General features: G+C 55.2%; 1 protein-coding gene across 1 annotated transcript in view; it reads left to right on the top strand.

Annotated features, from left to right (window-relative positions):
- The window catches only part of HYDIN (HYDIN axonemal central pair apparatus protein), a 211,862-nt gene that overhangs the window by 178,521 nt on the left and 13,159 nt on the right, over positions 1-20,182 (top strand). Inside the window, exons 87-101 of the mRNA XM_075325454.1 lie at positions 272-496; positions 3,147-3,285; positions 3,373-3,538; positions 3,630-3,777; positions 3,856-4,063; positions 4,830-5,051; positions 5,133-5,302; positions 5,381-5,579; positions 5,712-5,870; positions 8,081-8,361; positions 13,280-13,499; positions 13,596-13,808; positions 14,520-14,683; positions 14,782-14,932; positions 16,921-17,151. Coding sequence (XP_075181569.1) covers positions 272-496; positions 3,147-3,285; positions 3,373-3,538; positions 3,630-3,777; positions 3,856-4,063; positions 4,830-5,051; positions 5,133-5,302; positions 5,381-5,579; positions 5,712-5,870; positions 8,081-8,361; positions 13,280-13,499; positions 13,596-13,808; positions 14,520-14,683; positions 14,782-14,932; positions 16,921-17,151 — 2,896 coding nt within the window. The remainder of the gene's footprint in view (positions 1-271; positions 497-3,146; positions 3,286-3,372; positions 3,539-3,629; positions 3,778-3,855; positions 4,064-4,829; positions 5,052-5,132; positions 5,303-5,380; positions 5,580-5,711; positions 5,871-8,080; positions 8,362-13,279; positions 13,500-13,595; positions 13,809-14,519; positions 14,684-14,781; positions 14,933-16,920; positions 17,152-20,182) is intronic.

Below are 20,182 nucleotides of genomic sequence, written 5' to 3'. Positions count from 1 at the left end.
CGGACATGTGCCCCTACCGGCTGTCACCACACCGGACATGTGCCCCTACCGGCTGTCACCACACCGGACACGTGCCCCTGCCGGCTGTCACACCATCTTCTGGTCCTGTAAACATGGACGCTGACACCTGGGCTCATCTGCTGACCCCATACATAACTGCAGCGACCAGTGCAGAGGGGCGGCACAGCCACAGGTGCAGCCTCTAGGTCAGGGGTCTGCCACCGTCGCACACCAGGACCTCGTGTGACTGCTTGTGTTTTCTGGCCCGCAGCATTCCTAACATGTCCCCCGAAGAGCAGGAGCCGGTGCTGCCAGTGACCGGACGCAGCCTGCTCCCTTACTGTCACTTCCAACTGGAGGATTCAGACTACATCAGCAGCGGGAGGCGCAACCCGGAGCTGTGTGGACCCCGCGGGGCCCCATCAGGGACAACCCTGGATCCCAACACGCGGGTGATTGAGTTCATGTCTGTGGGTGTGCAGACTAAGAGCAGCAGGTACGTGACCGGCAGGAGGCAAGAGGGCATCCTCTAATAGCTAAGAGGTCATCAATGTCTGACTGACCGGGGTCTGACCCTCTACATCCCCCCCCCGGTCAGCTGATCCCGGTGCTGGTAGCAGGAGGCTGGAAGTGCTCAGTTGCGGAGCTGCTCCTCCTTCTGATAGTGGTCGTGGCAGGGTACTGCACATCTGCTCCCCATTGATTTGTTTAGGATGCAGATGTGCAGTACCCAGCCACGACCACTATCAGAAAGTGGAGCAGCTCCGAATCTGACCACTTTCGGCCTCCTGCTGCTGACGCCGGCATCAAGAACAGCTTACCGGGGGTAATGTAGAGTGTCAGACCCCGGCACCGGGATCAGCTGACCGGGGGGATGTAGAGTGTCAGACCCCGGCACCGGGATCAGCTGACCGGGGGGATGTAGAGTGTCAGACCGCGGCACCGGGACGGGATCAGCTGACCGGGGGATGTAGAGTGTCAGACCGCGGCACCAGGACGGGGATCAGCTGACCAGGGGGATGTAGAGTGTCAGACCGCGGCACCGGGGCGGGATCAGATGACCAGGGGGATGTAGAGTGTCAGACCGCGGCACCGGGACGGGATCAGCTGACCAGGGGGATGTAGAGTGCCAGACCCCGGCACCGGGGCGGGATCAGCTGACTGGGGGATGTACAGTGTCAGACTGCGGCACCGGGATGGGATCAGCTGACCGGGGGGATGTAGAGTGTCAGACCCCAGCACCGAGACGGGATCAGCTGACCCGGGGGGATGTAGAGTGTCAGACCGCGGCACCGGGATCAGCTGACCAGGGGGGGATATAGAGTGTCAGACCGCGGCACCGGGATCAGCTGACCAGGGGGGGATATAGAGTGTCAGACCGCGGCACCGGGATCAGCTGACTGGGGGGATGTAGAGTGTCAGACCGCGGCACCGGGACGGGATCAGCTGACCGGGGGGATGTAGAGTGTCAGACCGTGGCACCGGGATCAGCTGACCAGGGGGGGATGTAGAGTGTCAGACCGCGGCACCGGGATGGGATCAGCTGACCGGGGGGGATGTGAAGTGTCAGACCGCGGCACCGGGATCAGCTGACCGGGGGGATGTAGAGTGTCAGACCGCGGCACCGGGACGGGATCAGCTGACCGGGGGGATGTAGAGTGTCAGACCCCGGTGCCAGGACGGGATCAGCTGACCGGGGGGGATGTAGAGTGTCAGACCGCGGCACCGGGATGGGATCAGCTGACCGGGGGGGATGTAGAGTGTCAGACCGCGGCACCGGGATCAGCTGACCGGGGGGATGTAGAGTGTCAGACCGCGGCACCGGGACGGGATCAGCTGACCGGGGGGATGTAGAGTGTCAGACCCCGGTGCCAGGACGGGATCAGCTGACCGGGGGGGATGTAGAGTGTCAGACCGCGGCACCGGGATGGGATCAGCTGACCGGGGGGGATGTAGAGTGTCAGACCGCGGCACCGGGATCAGCTGACCGGGGGGATGTAGAGTGTCAGACCCCGGTGCCAGGACGGGATCAGCTGACCGGGGGGATGTAGAGTGTCGACCCCCGGCCGGTCAGGCATTGATGACCTACACTAAGGATACATCATGAAGGCAGAAGAAAATACGGAGGATTCCAGAAAATAAAAATGCAAAATTTATTGATAGAAAAACGTATTTGCGTCCACATGTGGCAGATTACACGGCGTGTGCAGACGCGTCTCAGGCCCCGAATCACCGGATAGTAATGCAACAACATGGAAGCCAAACACCACCGCCGGAAGGAAACAATGGCATGTAGATATTCAGTGGCGGGTGATCTGGGGCCTGAGACGCGTCTGCACAGGCCGTGTAATCTGCCACGTACGGAGTCTAAAGGGGGCTTTACACGCAGCGATATCGCTAGCGAGCGCACCCCCCCCGTCGTTTGTGTGTCATGGGCAAATCGCTGCCCGTGGCGCACAAAATCGTTAGGACCAGTCACATGCACTTACCTGCCGAGCGATGTCGCTCTGGCCGGCGATCCGACTCCTTTCTAAGGGTGAGGGACGTTCGGCGTCACAGCGGCGTCACTAAGCGGCCGGCCAATAGAAGCGGAGGGGCGGAGATGAGCGGGACGTAACATCCCGCCCACCTCCTTCCTTCCGCATTGCCGGCGGCCACAGGTAAGCTGTAGTTCGTCGTTCCCGAGGTGTCACACGTAGCGATGTGTGCTGCCGCAGGAACGACGAACTACCTACGTCCTGAACCAGCAACGATTTTTGAAAAGGAACGACGTGTCAACAATGGACGATTAGGTGAGTATTTTCCATCGTTGATCGCTGCTCCTAGCTGTCACACGCAACAACGTCGCTAACGAGGCCGGATGTGCGTCACGAATTCTGTGACCTCAATGACATCTCGTTAGCGATGTCGTTGCGTGTAACTGGGCCTTAAGAATTGTCTCCATCTGTAAATGTTGCACTTTTCTTTTTCTTTGTGAATCCTCCATCTTCCTTCTGCGTGTTGCCGCGGGTCGGCCGGTCAGGTCGGCTGTCCAGGTCTTTGCTGCCACCTCGGGTGGTCTTCATCATGCCATCATCACGGTGAGCATGCAGCGGTGCTGAAACGTCATCCATGTCTCACTAGCGGACGACCTCTCTACTTTGTAGGACGTTCAGTATCGTGAACCCCACAAACAGCCGCTACTCCTTCCTGTGGACCTGTGAGGACCCCCCGAGTCTTCAGAGTCCGCCGGCCTTTCACTGCCTGAACCAGGAAGGAGAGATCCAAGCTGAGAAGAAGGTGGAGGTAACGTGTGTGAGCCAATAAGTAAGTGCCCCCCGGCCTCAGGGCACGGCCCTGGTGGTGATCTGATCACTCCTCTGCCCCCCACAGATCACCTTTCAGTTCCATCCTCAAGTGTTGGACGTCACCGAATCCTTTTGGAAATTCTCCATTCTGGAGCAGAACATCTCGGTCCCATTCCTTCTGGTGGGTAACGCCTCGGAGCCCTCTGTCTCTCTGGACAGGTCACATCTGAGATTGGGCTCGCTGCTGCTAGGTAAGTGGCCTGAGTGGTGCGTCTGCCCCCGGGGTGCAGGAATCGTGGCCCCGATCATTGCTGCAGACATGTCCGCTCTTGTCATGTGCAGGGCAGGAGGTGCAGGAATCCATCTATATCATCAACAGTGAGAAGAAGACCTTCAGCTTTGCTTTCCGTGACAGTTCTCGGTTTTCGGAGGGCTGCAGTCACTCCTTGACAGTGAGTCCCATGGAGGGGGCAATCCCTCCCCAGAGCAGGTACTTCTTATGCCACCATATTACCAGTGTGTCTGTCACTGCCGGCCCGCCTCATCCCTCCACCTTTTCTCCTTTCAGGGTCCCCATCTCTCTTCACTTTCGGCCGTCCACGGTCGGTGAGGTTAATTTCAACCTGATTTGTGATGTGAAGACCAAGACGGAGCCGCTGTACCTGAATGTGAAGGCGGATGCACACTCCACCCAAGTGAGCGTGCAGTGCCAAGACCACACGGGCAGCATCACCCTGCTGTCTGCGCTGGAGCCCAGAGAGCTGGACCTGGGGCAGGTGAGGCGGTGCTGCTGCATGCTGCTGCTGTGTGCTGCTGCCGTGTGCTGCTGTGTTCCGCTGTGTGCCGCTGTGTGCTGCTACGTGCTGCCGTGTGCTGCTGCGTGCTGCCACGTGCTGCCGCGTACTGCTGCGTGCTGCTACGTGCTGCCATGTGCTGCTGCGTGCTGCCACGTGCTGTCGTGTGCTGCTGTGTTCCGCTGTGTGCTGCTGTGTGCCGCTGCGTCCTGCCGCGTGCTGCTACGTGCTGCCGTGTGCTGCTGTGTTCCGCTGTGCCGCTGTGTGCTGCTATGTGCCGCTGCGTGCTGCCACGTGCTGCTGTGTACTGCTGCGTGCTGCTACGTGCTGCCGTGTGCTGCTGCGTGCTGCCACGTGCTGCTGTGTGCTGCTGTGTTCCGCTGTGTGCCGCTGTGTGCTGCCACGTGCTGCTGCGTACTGCTGCGTCCTGCTACGTGCTGCCGTGTGCTGCTGCGTGCTGCCACGTGCTGCCGCGTGCTGCCGCGTGCTGCTGCGTGCTGCCACGTGCTGCTGCTAGCTGCCACGTGCTGCTACGTGCTGCTGCGTGCTGCTACGTGCTGCCGTGTGCTGCTACGTGCTGCCGTGTGCTGCTACGTGCTGCCGTGTGCTGCTGCGTGCTGCCGTGTGCTGCTGCGTGCTGCCGTGTGCTGCTGCGTGCTGCCGTGTGCGTGCTGCTGCTGTGTGCTGCAGGTTAAGCCTCCCTGTCCGGCGCTCCCTCCGGTGACTTTGCCTCTTGTCTTCCTGACAGGTGGACATTAATGACCGCTCCACCCTCCAGTTCCACATCACAAATAAGGGGCAGTTCTCCTTTAGTTATTCCTGTGCTCTGAGCGTCCCTCGGGGGCTGCAAGACTTCCTGACGGTCTCCCCCAGCAGTGGAGTGGTGGTCCCTGGACAGCAGGCTCAGGCGTCCCTCACCTTCAGTCCCACCCGGCAGTGTACTGTCAGGGACGTTCTGCTGACCCTGAAGGTTAGTGACCCCGGCCCGTCAATAGCCAGCGCCCTGGGGTGATCTGTCCAATGGTCATATCATGTTGTATCGTCCAATCAGATAGAGAATGGGCCCGAGATCACTTGCCCCCTGCGCGGAGCCGCTGTCCAGCCAGGAATCCATTTCTCTTTCAAAGAACACAATTTTGGCCATTGCTTCATCTTCCACGCTGGGATGCAGCCGGTGCGGGAAATCCTGGTCATCACCAACAAGGACAGCCGGCCGGTCAGGTGAGAACCCCAGCCATGGCCCGGTGTCGCCGGTCTGGTCGGTAAACCCATCCTCCATTGTGTGCGCTTCCTCCGCAGCATCGACTGTCTGTACAGTAACACGGCTCACATGGAGCTCGACTTCTCTGCCCATGTCCTCCTCCCCGGAGACAAGATGGAGGTGCCCGTCACGTTCTATCCACGAGCAGCCGTCTTCTACCAAGAAGCTGTCGTCTTTCAGATGAACGGCCATTCCCAGCAGCAGATTCAGCTTCACGGTCACGGGATCGAGATGAAGGTCAGGAATGAGCAGAACCGTTACTGCAGATGATGACGTGTCACATTGTTCGTGGCTGCCAGTGGTGGCCCCGCAGTGACCACCTCAGCTGCCATCTTGTCAGCCACAGACGATGTTATCCGCTGTTTGCAGGTCGAAGTTGTGGACCCCAAATATAAAGTTCTTAACTTTGGAGCCGTGAACATTGGTCAATCTGTGAGGAGGGAGATCACCATTGTGAATCGGAGCCCGGCCCCTGTGTCCTGCACCCTGCACCTGAGCCCGAGCGTGCCGGCCCTGCAGGACCCCAAGGTACCAGCCCTACGTGTGACGCACGGCCACTGGGGTTGTGTTCACTCCCCGGCCTCTGCACCTGAGCCCGAGCGTGCCGGCCCTGCAGGACCCCAAGGTACCAGCCCTATGTGTGATGCACGGCCACTGGGGTTGTGTTCACTCCCCGGCCCCTGTATCCTGAGCCCGAGCGTGCCGGCCCTGCAGGAGCCCAAGGTACCAGCCCTACGTGTGACGCACGGCCACTGGGGTTGTGTTCACTCCCCGGCCTCTGTATCCCGCACCTGAGCCCGAGCGTGCCGGCCCTGCAGGAGCCCAAGGTACCGGCCCTACGTGTGACGCACGGCCACTGGGGTTGTGTTCACTCCCCGGCCCCTGCACCTGATCCCGAGCGTGCCGGCCCTGCAGGAGCCCAAGGTACCAGCCCTATGTATGACGCACGGCCACTGGGGTTGTGTTCACTCCCCGGCCTCTGCACCTGAGCCTGAGCGTGCTGGCCCTGCAGGAGCCCAAGGTACCGGTCCTACGTGTGACGCACGGCCACTGGGGTTGTGTTCACTCCCCGCCCCTGTATCCTGCACCTGAGCCCGAGCGTGCCGACCCTGCAGGAGCCCAAGGTACCGGCCTCATGTATGATGCACGGCCACTGGGGTTGTGTTCACTCCCCGGCCTCTGCACCTGAGCCCGAGCGTGCCGGCCCTGCAGGAGCCAAAGGTACCGGCCCCATGTGTGATGCACGGCCGCTGGGGTTGTGTTCACTCCCCGGCCCCTGTATCCTGAGCCCGAGCGTGCCGGCCCTGCAGGAGCCAAAGGTACCGGCCCCATGTGTGATGCACGGCCGCTGGGGTTGTGCTCACTCCCCGGCCCCTGTATCCCGCACCTGAGCCCGAGCGTGCTGGCCCTGCAGGAACCCAAGGTACCGGCCCCACGTGTGACGCACGGCCACTGGGGTTGTGTTCACTCCCTGGCCCTGTATCCTGAGCCCGAGCGTGCCGGCCCTGCAGGAGCCCAAGGTACCAGCCCTACGTGTGACGCATGGCCACTGGGGTTGTGTTCACTCCCCGGCCTCTGCACCTGAGCCCGAGCGTGCCGGCCCTGCAGGAGCCCAAGGTACCGGCCCCATGTGTGACGCACGGCCGCTGGGGTTGTGTTCACTCCCCGGCCTCTGCACCTGAGCCCGAGCGTGCCGGCCCTGCAGGAGCCCAAGGTACCGGCCCCATGTGTGACGCACGGCCACTGGGGTTGTGTTCACTCCCCGGCCCCTGTATCCTGAGCCTGAGCGTGCCGGCCCTGCAGGAGCCCAAGGTACCAGCCCTATGTGTGACGCATGGCCACTGGGGTTGTGTTCACTCCCCGGCCTCTGCACCTGAGCCCAAGCGTGCCGGCCCTGCAGGAGCCCAAGGTACCAGCCTTACGTGTGACGCACGGCCACTGGGGTTGTGTTTACTCCCCGGCCCCTGTATCCTGAGCCCGAGCGTGCTGGTCCTGCAGGAGCCCAAGGTACCGGTCCTACGTGTGACGCACGGCCAGTGGGGTTGTGTTCACTCCCCGGCCTCTGTATCCCGCACCTGAGCCCGAGCGTGCCGGCCCTACAGGAGCCCAAGGTACCGGTCCTACGTGTGACGCACGGCCGCTGGGGTTGTGTTCACTCCCCGGCCTCTGCACCTGAGCCCGAGCGTGCCGGCCCTGCAGGAGCCCCAGGTACCGGTCCTACGTGTGACGCACGGCCGCTGGGGTTGTGTTCACTCTCCAGCCCCTGTATCCTGCACCTGAGCCTGAGCATGTCGGCCCTGCAGGAGCCCCAGGTACTGGCCCCATGTGTGACGCACGGCCACTGGGGCTGTGTTCACTCCCCGGCCCCTGTATCCTGCACCTGAGCCCGAGCGTGCCGGCCCTGCAGGAGCCCCAGGTACCGGTCCTACGTGTAACGCACGGTCGCTGGGGTTGTGTTCACTCTCCGGCCCCTGTATCCTGCACCTGAGCCCGAGCGTGCCGGCCCTGCAGGAGCCCCAGGTACCAGCCCTATGTATGACGCACGGCCACTGGGGTTGTGTCCGCTCCACAGACTGAGGCTGGATGTCATTCTAGTGGGTGTAGACCATGTTCCAGGGGTCTCATCAGTGGTTGTGAGGCCGGAGCGGGCATCTGCCCTAAGTCTGTGGTACACATCCCCGATGCTGGCTCGCTGCACTTCTCCGGGTGCCACTGATGTCTTTGTGCTTCTTATGCAGGTGCTCAGCCTGTCGCCCAGTGGTGACATAAAACTTCCAGCCCATGGTGGACGCTGTAAGCTGGAGCTGCACTTCAACCCCCAGAGTAGGATTGCTCCATTTGTGGAGGAGGTGATGCTGGAATCCTGCGGAGTGATGCGCTCGCTCTTCGTCGTGAAAGGCTGCAGCCAGGGCCTGGCACTCGGCTTGGACCAGGACTATATGTCCTTCGGGGCTGTGGTGCTGCAGAGTCAGGCGACTCGGAGGATAGTCCTGAGCAATACAGGAGAGCTGGGAGCCAGGTATAGTCAGTGCGGTATGTGGATAAAGAGGGACAGTGTGTGGCCGTCAAGTGTAAAATATTTGGCAGACTCATGTGTATAGCTGCAATATATATACCACCTCCATATAAGTGCACCAAACTAAGGGAGATAAGGGAGTTCTCTGAGAAGGGGGGAGTAATCCCTTTTTTACTGGTGGGGGACTTCAATAATGTGATAGACCTGTACTGGGATAGGAGTAGTAGACCTTCAGGTATTCAGGATAGTTGGATGACTTTGTTTGGCACTCTTATTGGGGAACTTGGAATGGTGGATGCCTGGCGAGTGAGGAATGGGAGGGTATCCTGCTTCTCTTGTTATTCGGCTTCACATAACACTCTGTCCCGCATTGACATGGCTCTAGCTAGTGATCTGATGGATGCAATGATAAGTGACGTGCAATATCTGACAAGAGTGATTTCAGATCATAGCCCAATTCTAGTGTCCATACGACGGGGGAGCCTGACAGGGGGAAGGAGGGGAGAGTGGAAGCTTCATCGAGCATGGATCCGTCATATTAATATGGGGAATATAGAACGGGATCTTGGGGATTTCTTTATCCACAACGAGGGTAGCACTGGTCCGCTGGTGGTATGGGATGCGATGAAGGCATACCTCAGGGGGCTCCTGTTCAGGGATATCTGTAAGCGTAAAACACAGACGAGGCAGGATGAGAAAGATAGCCTGGAGGCCTTAGATAAGGCAGAGCTGGAAGCAATCCGGAGTACTACTACGGACGCGAAGCAAAATCTTAGGCAGGCACATGAACAGGTTAATAAGATGGTTTTGGAGAAGGCGGTAAGGAAGCAGGCATTCCAAAAATTGCATTTTTATGAGGAGGGGGAAAAAGTTGGTCATCTATTATCGGTCATAGCTGCAGCTCAAAGGAGTAGTTCATTTGTGCATGGTATGGACACGGTGGAGGGGACACAGGTCACTGAGGTTGAGGCGATCCTTGAGGTCTTTAAAGATTTCTATCGCACGCTATATTCTTCTAGCGGAGAGATGAGGGTGGAAGAGGTGGACTCATTTCTTGAGCGAGGTGAGCTTCCGGTGTTGTCTGTGGCGGATAGAGATAAACTGGAGTCACCTATTACTATTGATGAACTGGAGGGCGCTCTGCATGGCATGAGCAATGACAAGGCACCGGGAGCAGACGGGCTACCAGTTGAAATTTATAAACAGTTAGAAGAAATCCTATTACCCAAACTATTGAAAGTCTTTGAGGTGGCGGAGGGGGAAGGTGTATTGCCTGAATCTATGAGAGAAGCAATAATAGTAGTAATTCCTAAGGAGGATAAAAATCCGAGGCTTCCAGACTCATATAGACCCATCTCGTTATTAACAGCGGACGTGAAGCTTCTGGCTAAGGTGTTGTCAAACCGGCTGACTGGAGTTATATCTAACCTAATCCATATGGACCAATCAGGGTTCATGGCCAATAGGTCGACAGCTGCTAATATCAGGAGATTGTACCTTAATCTACAGTTGCCGCCTGACAACCCTGGCCGGAGGGTGATCGCTTCGTTAGATGCCCAGAAAGCGTTCGATAGTGTTGAGTGGGGGTATCTGTGGAAAGTGTTGCAGCATATGGGTTTTGGCCCACGGTTTGTAAAGTGGGTGCAGCTGTTGTATAATAGGCCTACTGCTAAAGTTAGAGTTAACGGTATGACCTCCTCAGCGTTTGAGTTGCACCGGGGAACGAGGCAGGGCTGCCCACTATCGCCGCTCCTATTTGCTATTGCAATAGAGCCTCTGGCGGCGGCCATTAGGAAAACAAAGGAGATCCATGGATTTAAGTATGGGCATTTAGAGGAGAAAATAGCTCTTTATGCTGACGATTTATTACTTTTCTTGGGGGATCCATCAGCCTCATTGGATCATGCCATGCAGATAATAGAGAAATTTGGAGAAGTTTCGGGACTGACCATTAATTGGTCTAAATCGAGCCTCTTTAAGGTGGATGGGGAAGTAGCCTGGACAAATGAGGATACTGGGGCTAACAAATTGAAGAATGTGGACGAATTTAAATATCTAGGTATCCAGATATCTCTGCCAGTAGAAAAATACATACAGGTGAACTTATGGCCGCTCCTTAAAAAATTGAGAACCAAGGTGGATGCCTGGAACAAGCTACATTTGTCAGTTGTTGGAAGGGTTAATTTACTAAAGATGGTAGTAATGCCTAAACTCCTATACATACTGCACAATGCCCCTGTTTGTATTTCAAGGAAAAGATTTAAAGGGATAAACTCGCTGTTTAGGGACCTGGTGTGGGGGAAAAAGCAGCCTAGGGTGCGATTAGAGACTTTACAAAGGCCGAAGGATGAGGGGGGTCTAGCAATCCCAAATCCGGAATTGTATTATATAGCGGCGCAATGTGAACACCTCAGGGGTTGGTCTGATCGAGAGAAAGATGGGGGCATTAAAGAAGTACTGGAATACATAGTGGGTAGAAGTCCATTGGTAATGGGACTAGAGGATGGTGCGGTGGGACTAGAGGATGGTGCGGTGGGACTAGAGGATGGTGCGGTGGGACTAGAGGATGGTGCGGTGGGACTAGAGGATGGTGCGGTGGGACTAGAGGATGGTGCGGTGGGACTAGAGGATGGTGCGGTGGGGCTCCTGGGTAGAACATCTCCTACAATGGCACTTATAAATAAGACCTGGGATAGGCTGAAAAGGGTGAGAGGGGCGACCCGGTTAACTAAGTTTACACCTATCTGGGATAACAGTAATCTCCCGGAGATTCAGAAAATGGGGAATATTGAGGAGTGGAGACGCAAGGGTGTGATATACATGCATCAGATATTGGACGGAGGAATTGTGAAGTCGTTCCCGCAGTTACAGAGTGAGTTTCAGTTACCGGCGTCCGGCTGGCTCCACTACAGACAATTAAAACATGCGATTGCAGCCCAAGCGGCTAAACAAAGTGTGGCCATACAGACTGACCTGGTACTGGAGTATGTGTGTAAGGGCGGAGGAAGCACTAAAGGGATCATTTCTGGCACATATACAGATATACTACATACCTTTCTGTTAGACTACCCAATTAAAACTAAATCTAAATGGGAGGAGGAAGTTGGGCCGATAACGGAGGAGGTGTGGGAGAGTATCCTGGCGTATGTCCCTAAACTTTCCATGAGCGAACCGGCCAGACTGTCTCACCTATACGTGATTCACCGGGTATATAGGTCTCCCTTACTGATGTTTAAAATGGGGTTGAAAAGGAATTCGGAGTGTCCAAGGTGTCAGGGATCTGACGCAGGTATTTTTCACATGATGTGGTCTTGTCCGAGACTGGTCTCCTTTTGGACTAAGGTTATCCACAAGATAGGAAGAACATATGGGTGTGTCCTCCCCAGGGAACCAGTGATCTGCCTATTGGGATATGTTGAGGAGCTTGAGGTGGAAAATACTATGAAAATTGTCATTGCTAGGCTGCTGTATGCGGCAAGAAAGCTAATCGCCAGGTCCTGGATTAAAAAAGACCCCCCGACCAGGGGACAGTACATTAAAAGGGTGAAATGTATTCTTCAGCTGGAACGGGGAGTGTATGAAAGAAGGGGGAATGTTAAAATGTTTGAGAAGCTCTGGTCTCCTTGGCTGCAATGCGGATAGGACGAGTGATGGACCAGTAAACTGATATGGGACGGGGATAGCCGTCTGAGACCTCTGATGTGTATGTTTTGTTTTATTTGTGTTACTAGTTGTTCCTCCTGCACAACGGGATGGTTCTATACTACAGTTGAAGGGTATTATAAGTGTGTACTATATGGGATGTAGTATCGGGGAGAAGTGTTGCTGCCGGGGTGGGGGAGTTAAAGGGGTAATAGATGTGATAAATTTAATTTGGATGCCGATTTGTTATTCTGTTGTATGTACTCTGTTTTAATAAAAAAGTATCTGATTTAAAAAAAAAAAATAGTCAGTGCGGCCCATCAGAGCATCTTCTCCTTGTGGGCGGTGTCTTCTCCTTGTGGGCGGTGTCTTCTCCTTGTGGGCGGTGTCTTCTCCTTCTGGGCGGTGTCTTCTCTTAGTGGGCGGTGTCTTCTCTTAAAGGGAACCTGTCAGGTGCAATATGCACCCAGAACCACGAGCAGTTCTAGTGTATATTGCTAAGCCCGGCCTAACCGTCCCTGTATACACTGGTATAGATAAAGAGATCTATAGAAACAGTATTTCTAAAGATCTTTTACCGTATGCTAATGAGCGCGGGGACTAGTCCCCTGGGCGTTGTTCCCTTGGCTAATCACCCCCATTAGCATGTTAGCACGCCTCTGTTGGCCCCTGTGGGTGTACTAATTTGCTAATGGGGGTGATTAGCCAAGGGAACAACGCCCAGGGGACTAGTCCCCGCGCTCAATAACATATGGTAAAAGATCTTTAAAAATACTTTCTCTATAGATCTCTTTATCTATGCTAGTGTATACAGGGACGGTTAGGCAGGGATTATATGCTCGTGGTTCTGGGTGCATATTGCACCTGACAGGTTCCCTTTAGTGGATGATTTAATCTCTTAGTGGAAGGCATCCTGTTCCCTGTGGGCAGCATCCTTTTTCTCATGGATGGCCTCTTCTTTCTTGTGGGTGGCATCTTCTTCCCAGTGGGTGGCATCCTCTCCTCATGGGCAGATTTTTCTCGTGGGTGTCCTTCTTTCTCATGGGCGGCTCCTCTTTCTTCCTCATGGGTGGCCTCTTTCTCGTGGGCAGCTCCTCTTTCTTCCTCGTGGGCGGCCTCCTTTCTTCCTTGTGAGCGGCCTCCTCTTTCTTCCTTGTGGGCGGCCTCCTCTTACTTCCTCGTGGGCGGCCTCTTCTCGTGGGTGGCCTCCTCTTCTCGTGGGTGGCCTCCTCTCCTCGTGGGCAGCTTCTCTCTCTTTGACCTTCTCTCTTTGTGGCAGGTTCCAGTGGGACGTGACACAGTTTGCTCCGGACTTCTCCATCTCCCCTGCGTCGGGTTACATCACGGCCGGCACGGAGGTTACTTTTGATGTCGTCTTCCACCCTGCTGAGATCAGCTCAGACATTCACTATAAGAACCTGCTCTGCTGCATTGAAGGAGGCAGAACGTTGGCGCTGACGCTATCCGGATCTTGTGTGGGCCTCCCGTCTATGAAAGAGGTAATGGCTGCACCTCCCCCGTCACCGCTCATCGGTCAGTGACCGGTACATCGCCGCCACGTCTTCAGGCTTCTTCTGCTCATCTTTCTGTTACAGGTGGTCAATTTTCAGTGTCAGGTACGAAGTAAGCAGACACAAACCATTGCCCTGAGCAACAAAACCAACCAGACGTGGCATCTGCTGCCGGTGATTGACGGGGAACATTGGAGTGGAGCCGACTTCATCACCGTGGAGGCTCATCAGCAGAACAAGCCCTACGTGATCACCTACCACCCCCTGCTCATGAGTGCTGAGGGCAGGAAGCATCAGGTACCATCCTGGGTCACGTCCTCATGTTATACCGGCACTGTCCCGGGTCACGTCCTCGTGTTATACCGGCACGGTCCCGGGTCACGTCCTCGTATTATACCGCCACTGTCCCGGGGCATGTCCTCGTGTTATACCGCCACTGTCCCGGGTCATGTCCTCGTGTTATACCGCCACTGTCCCGGGTCACGTCCTCGTGTTATACCGGCACGGTCCCGGGTCATGTCCTCGTGTTATACCGGCACGATCCCGGGTCACGTCCTCGTATTATACCGCCACTGTCCCGGGGCATGTCCTCGTGTTATACCGCCACTGTCCCGGGTCATGTCCTCGTGTTATACCGGCACTGTCCCGGGTCACGTCCTCGTATTATACCGCCACTGTCCCGGGGCATGTCCTCGTGTTATACCGCCACTGTCCCGGGTCATGTCCTCGTGTTATACCGGCACTGTCCCGGGGCATGTCCTCGTGTTATACCGCTACTGTCCCGGGGTCACGTCCTCGTGTTATACCGGCACGGTCCCGGGTCATGTCCTCGTGTTATACCGGCACTGTCCCGGGTCATGTCCTCGTGTTATACCGGCACTGTCCCGGGTCATGTCCTCGTGTTATACCTGCACTGTCCCGGGTCATGTCCTCGTGTTATACCGCCACTGTGCCAGGCTTTGGGCACCTGACTGCCCACTATAATAGTAGAGTGTCTACTGTTTTCAGGGCTCGCTCTTCTTCCCTCTGCCGGATGGCACCGGATTGCTCTACCTCCTCCACGGTCAGGCTGAGCCTCCTAAATCTTCCGGATCTGTGATCAGAGAGGTCCCGTGCAAGACATCGTACACTGAGCTGCTGAGCGTCAGCAACTGGCTGCGCAAAACCCAGCGGTGAGAGGGGTCCCGGGGAAACGTGGTCACTGCCCTTAAACCTGGCATCAGGACCGGCTCAGGGCATTATCCCTACAGCTGCCATTATCTCCTTTCAGGTTTCGTGCTATTGTTGAGATCCTGAAGCCAGAACGTATGGACAGCGCCACCACCATCAAGGGGCTGGATTATGTGGAGGTGCCCGGAGGAGCCAGGAGAGACTACAAGCTGAACTTCCACTCTCACAAAGAGGGAACCTTCTCTACTAAGGTATAAAATCACCGCCCCGGCGGACAGACAACTGGTCTGTACAGGGTCCCATCATCCAGACGCTCCACTGCCTGCAGCTGACCAGTCACTCTCATCATGGGCTTAATGGTGTGGGTCAGGGACTAGTCGCGGGTCTGGGTGCTGGTTTAGGTGCGCGTCAGGGACTGGTTGCAGGTCGGGGGATGGTTTAGGTGCGGGTCGGGGACTGGTTGCAGGTCGGGGACTGGTTGCAGGTCGGGGGATGGTGTAGGTGCAGGTCGGGGACTGGTTGCAGATCGGGGGATGGTTTAGGTGCAGGTCAGGGACTGGTTGCAGGTCGGGGGGTGGTTTAGGTGCGGGTCGGGGACTGGTTGCAGATCGGGGGATGGTTTAGGTGCAGGTCAGGGACTGGTTGCAGGTCGGGGGATGGTTTAGGTGCGGGTCGGGGACTGGTTGCAGGTCGGGGACTGGTTGCAGGTCGGGGGATGGTGTAGGTGCAGGTCGGGGACTGGTTGCAGATCGGGGGATGGTTTAGGTGCAGGTCAGGGACTGGTTGCAGGTCGGGGGGTGGTTTAGGTGCGGGTCGGGGACTGGTTGCAGGTCGGGGGATGGTTTAGGTGCAGGTCAGGGACTGGTTGCAGGTCGGGGGATGGTTTAGGTGCGGGTCGGGGACTGGTTGCAGGTTGGGGGATGGTTTAGGTGCAGGTCGGGGACTGGTTGCAGGTCGGGGGATGGTTTAGATGCGAGTCGGGGACTGGTTGCAGGTTGGGGGATGGTTTAGGTGCAGGTCGGGGACTGGTTGCAGGTTGGGGGATGGTTTAGGTGCAGGTCGGGGACGTTGCAGGTCGGGGGGTGGTTTAGGTGCGGGTCGGGGATGTTGCAGGTCGGGGGTGGTTTAGGTGTGGGTCGGGGACTGGTTGCAGGTCGGGGGATGGTTTAGGTGCGGGTCGGGGACTGGTTGCAGGTCGGGGGATGGTTTAGGTGCGGGTCGGGGACTGGTTGCAGGTCGGGGGATGGTTTAGGTGCAGGTCGGGGACGTTGCAGGTCGGGGGGTGGTTTAGGTGCGGGTCGGGGACTGGTTGCAGGTCGGGATGGTTTAGGTGCAGGTCGGGGACTGGTTGCAGGTCGGGGGATGGTTTAGATGCGGGTCGGGGACTGGTTGCAGGTTGGGGGATGGTTTAGGTGCAGGTCGGGGACTGGTTGTAGGTCTGGGGATGGTTTAAGTGCAGGTTGGGGACTGGTTGCAGGTCGGGATGGTTTAGGTGCAGGTCTGGGACGTTGCAGGTCGGGGGGTGGTTTAGGTGCGGGTCGGGGACTGGTTGCAGGTCAGGGGATGGTTTAGGTGCAGGTCGGGGACTGGTTGCAGGTCGGGGGATGGTTTAGATGCGGGTCGGGGACTGGTTGCAGGTCGGGGGATGGTTTAGGTGCGGGTCGGGGACTGGTTGCAGGTCGGGGGATGGTTTAGGTGCGGGTCAGGGACTGGTTGCAGGTTAGGGGATGGTTTAGATGCGGGTCGGGGACTGGTTGCAGGTCAGGGGATGGTTTAGGTGCAGGTCGGGGACTGGTTGCAGGTCGGGGTATGGTTTAGGTGCAGGTCGGGGACGTTGCAGGTCAGGGACGTTGCAGGTCAGGGGATGGTTTAGGTGCAGGTCGGGGACATTGCAGGTCACGGGATGGTTTAGGTGCAGGTCGGGGACGTTGCAGGTCACAGGATGGTTTAGGTGCAGGTCGGGGGATGGTTTAGGTGCAGGTCGGGGACTGGTTGCAGGTCGTGGGATGGTTTAAGTGCAGGTTGAGGACTAGTTGCAGGTCAGGGGATGGTTTAGGTGCAGGTCAGGGATGTTGCAGGTCACGGGATGGTTTAGGTGCAGGTCGGGGACTGGTTGCAGGTCGGGGGATGGTTTAGGTGCAGGTCGGGGACTGGTTGCAGGTCGGGGGATGGTTTAGGTGCAGGTCAGGCTCTTGCAGCGGAGGCTCCTGATTAGTTCTCTCTTTTTCCTCGGTTCTAGGTCACTTTCCGCAATGAGTCAACACAAGAATACATGTTCTACTATGTTACATTTAAAGCCACCGCCCCGGGCATCGTCAGCACCATAGAACTGGTGACACCGGTGCGGCAAAGCACTGCAGCCACTGTGTGCGTGGAGAATCCTCTATGTGCGCCGGTCACCTTTACCACGGACTGCAGAGTGCCAGAGATTAACCTTCCCCCGCATATCACGGTGCCGGCCCAGTCCGAGGTATCCTGTCACTGTGCCGTCTGCCGTCACTGTCCCATTTCCCATCACCCGTCACTGTCTTGTTTCCCGTCACTGACCGGTCTTCTGTCAGTGTCCCATTTCCCATCTCCCGTCACTGTCCCATTTCCCGTCACTGATCGGTCTTCTGTCAGTGTCCCATTTCCCATCAACCGTCACTGTCTTGTTTCCCGTCACTGACCGGTCTTCTGTCAGTGTCCCATTTCCCATCTCCCGTCACTGTCCCATTTCCCGTCACTGATCGGTCTTCTGTCACTGTCCCATTTCCCATCTCCCGTCACTGTCTTGTTTCCCGTCACTGATCGGTCTTCTGTCAGTGTCCCATTTCCCATCTCCCGTCACTGTCCCGTCTCCCATCACTGATCGGTCTTCTGTCACTGTCCCGTCTCCCGTCAGTGTCCCATTTCCCGTCACTGACCGGTCTTCTGTCAGTGTCCCATTTCCCATCACCCGTCACTGTCCCATTTCCCGTCACTGTCCTGTCTCCTGTCAGTGTCAAAAACAAGACCATAGAAACTTAATTGTAGGGGGGGATTCAAGTGTATAGACCGGAAGAACAAAACCCCTTAAAATTTTAAATTTTATTAATGCATTTTAAAACATACCCCAAACAAATAAACAAAACACACATGAATAGGACACCCAATCCCAAGTCCGCCAGGAAGATAGGAGACCCCTCAAGAACTCAAGAGGTCACACTGGCGAGCACAAGGGGAAGGAAAATTATACGTCCCTTATACACACCAGTTAATACTGCCTATTGAAACAGTCAAAAAAACAATGTGTATGGATATCCAGTCCAATATTAGAAAGTGCAACCAGGGTATGGCCAAACGAACCCTGTAAAGGCCCTGCCTTGCCGCGGAGGTTGGCACCCTAAACCTAAGCGCTGTGGCGCCCCCACTCAACGAAGACTCACCCTGCTTTCCCTTCGCTGGTCTATTGTGCAGCTGATCTGGGAAGGAGGACGTGAGGGACGGTTGCACTTTATAGAAAATACTCAAGGGGAATCTCATATAATCATAACAATAGAGCAGTATATATTCAGTAGTATAAAGTGTTAAAAGTGGACCATACCAACAGTATTTATTTTTCTTCAGAAAGGGCACACATATAGTTACTAGGGTGCCTATTCATACCACTCATGTATCTCTGCACATGCCCAAGGGAAAAGTATTAAGCCAAAAGGTGCATACAATATATAGAACCCTTGGAAAAACCTCCTAGGCTCCGTGAAACTACTCAAATGAGCACCCTCTAAATCCAGACAACAAGGAGATAATCGCGGTTTCGCATGACAAAAAAGACATAGGCCTAAATTGTCCTAAATGAAATCTCCTAGTGACCCATTGGTCACGTGTCAGAACTCCCTCACAGGATTTTTGGGAGCCAAAAGTCCGTATGTGTTATTAAGCATAGGGTGCACACTTCACAGAAGGCAACAACAGGTATTTTATACACTTTCACAGAAGGCAAAATAAACTTCACAGAGGTGATACATGCAGTGGATTATGAACCAGTTCATAAGCCCAGGAGCAAATTTGTGTAAGTGGGAGCACAAGGGCTCCCCATCGCAGTGCCCCTGTGCTGGTGGTAAAATTTGGCATTAAAGATGAAATAATTGTGTGTCAATATAAACCGAATCAGTTGTGACATAAATTGATTATGTGCGGCCATGGAAACACCCCGCATTCCCAAGAAGTACTCCACTGCTTTTATACCAACATCATGTGGGATGCAGCTATAAAGGGATTCAACGTCAATAGATATTAACCCCTTAACGACCCATGACGTACTAGATACGTCATGGATCGTTTTCCGGTAAGCCCCGCCCTCTGCCGCCGGCGGGCGGCGGCGATCGGCGCACATATCAGCTGTTATCAACAGCTGATATGTGTGCCTGCTAGCCGCGGGTGGAATCGCTTCCACCCGCGGCCATTAACCCCTTACATTTCGCTGCCAAAGTCTTGGCAGCGATATGTATATGGGCGCCGCCATGACAGTGACTTACCCCGCCCCCGCCGGAAGTCACGTGACATGATCACGTGACTTTCGGCGGTTGCCATGGTAGCACAGGGTCATGTGATGACGCCTGTAGCTAACATGAGTCACTTTCTCTCAATGCCGGAATACAGCCGGCATTGAAAGTGAAGCAGCAAATCTGCAGTTCTCAGCTCTGTAGCTGAGATCTGCAGATTGTGCAAAGCGATCAGATTGCTGATCGCAATAGCCCCCTAGGGGGACTAGTAAAATAAAAAAAAAAAGTAAAAAAAAAAGTTTTAAAAAATTAAAGAAAAATAAAAAAACCTAAAAGTTCAAATCACCCCCCTTTCACCCCATTGAAAATTAAAGGGTTAAAAAAATAAAAAATACACACATATTTGGTATCGCCACGTTCAGAAATGCCCGATCTATCAAAATATAAAATCAATGAATCTGATCAGTAAACGGCGTAGCGGCAAAAAAATTCCAAACGCCAAAATTACGTTTTTTGGTCGCCGCAAATTTTGCGCAAAATGCAATAACAGGCGATCAAAACGTAGCATCTGCGCAAAAATGGTACCGTTAAGAACGTCAGGTCAAGACGCAAAAAATAAGCCATCACTGAGCCTCAGATCCTGAAAAATGAGAACGCTACGGGTTTTGGAAAATGGCGCAAAACGTGCGCCACGTTTTTCGGACAAGCTTGTGAATTTTTTTTAACCCCTTAGATACAAGTAAACCTATACATGTTTGGTGTCTACAAACTCGCACCGACCTGAGGCATCACACCCACACATCAGTTTTACCATATAGTGAACACAGTGAATAAAATATCCCAAAAACTATTGTACAATCCCAGTTTTTTTGCAATTTTTCCGCACTTGGAATTTTTTTGCCATTTTCCAGTACACTATATGGTAAAACTTATGGTTTCATTTAAAAGTACAACTCGTCGCGCAAAAAACAAGCCCTCATATGGCAAGATTGATGGAAAAATAAAAAAGTTACGCCTCTCGGAAGAAGGGGAGCA

Source organism: Anomaloglossus baeobatrachus, chromosome 10 (assembly GCF_048569485.1).
Source record: "Anomaloglossus baeobatrachus isolate aAnoBae1 chromosome 10, aAnoBae1.hap1, whole genome shotgun sequence".
NCBI lineage: Eukaryota > Metazoa > Chordata > Amphibia > Anura > Aromobatidae > Anomaloglossus > Anomaloglossus baeobatrachus.
Note: the sequence above shows the minus strand (reverse complement) of the source record. Positions and strands in the feature narration are given on the sequence as shown.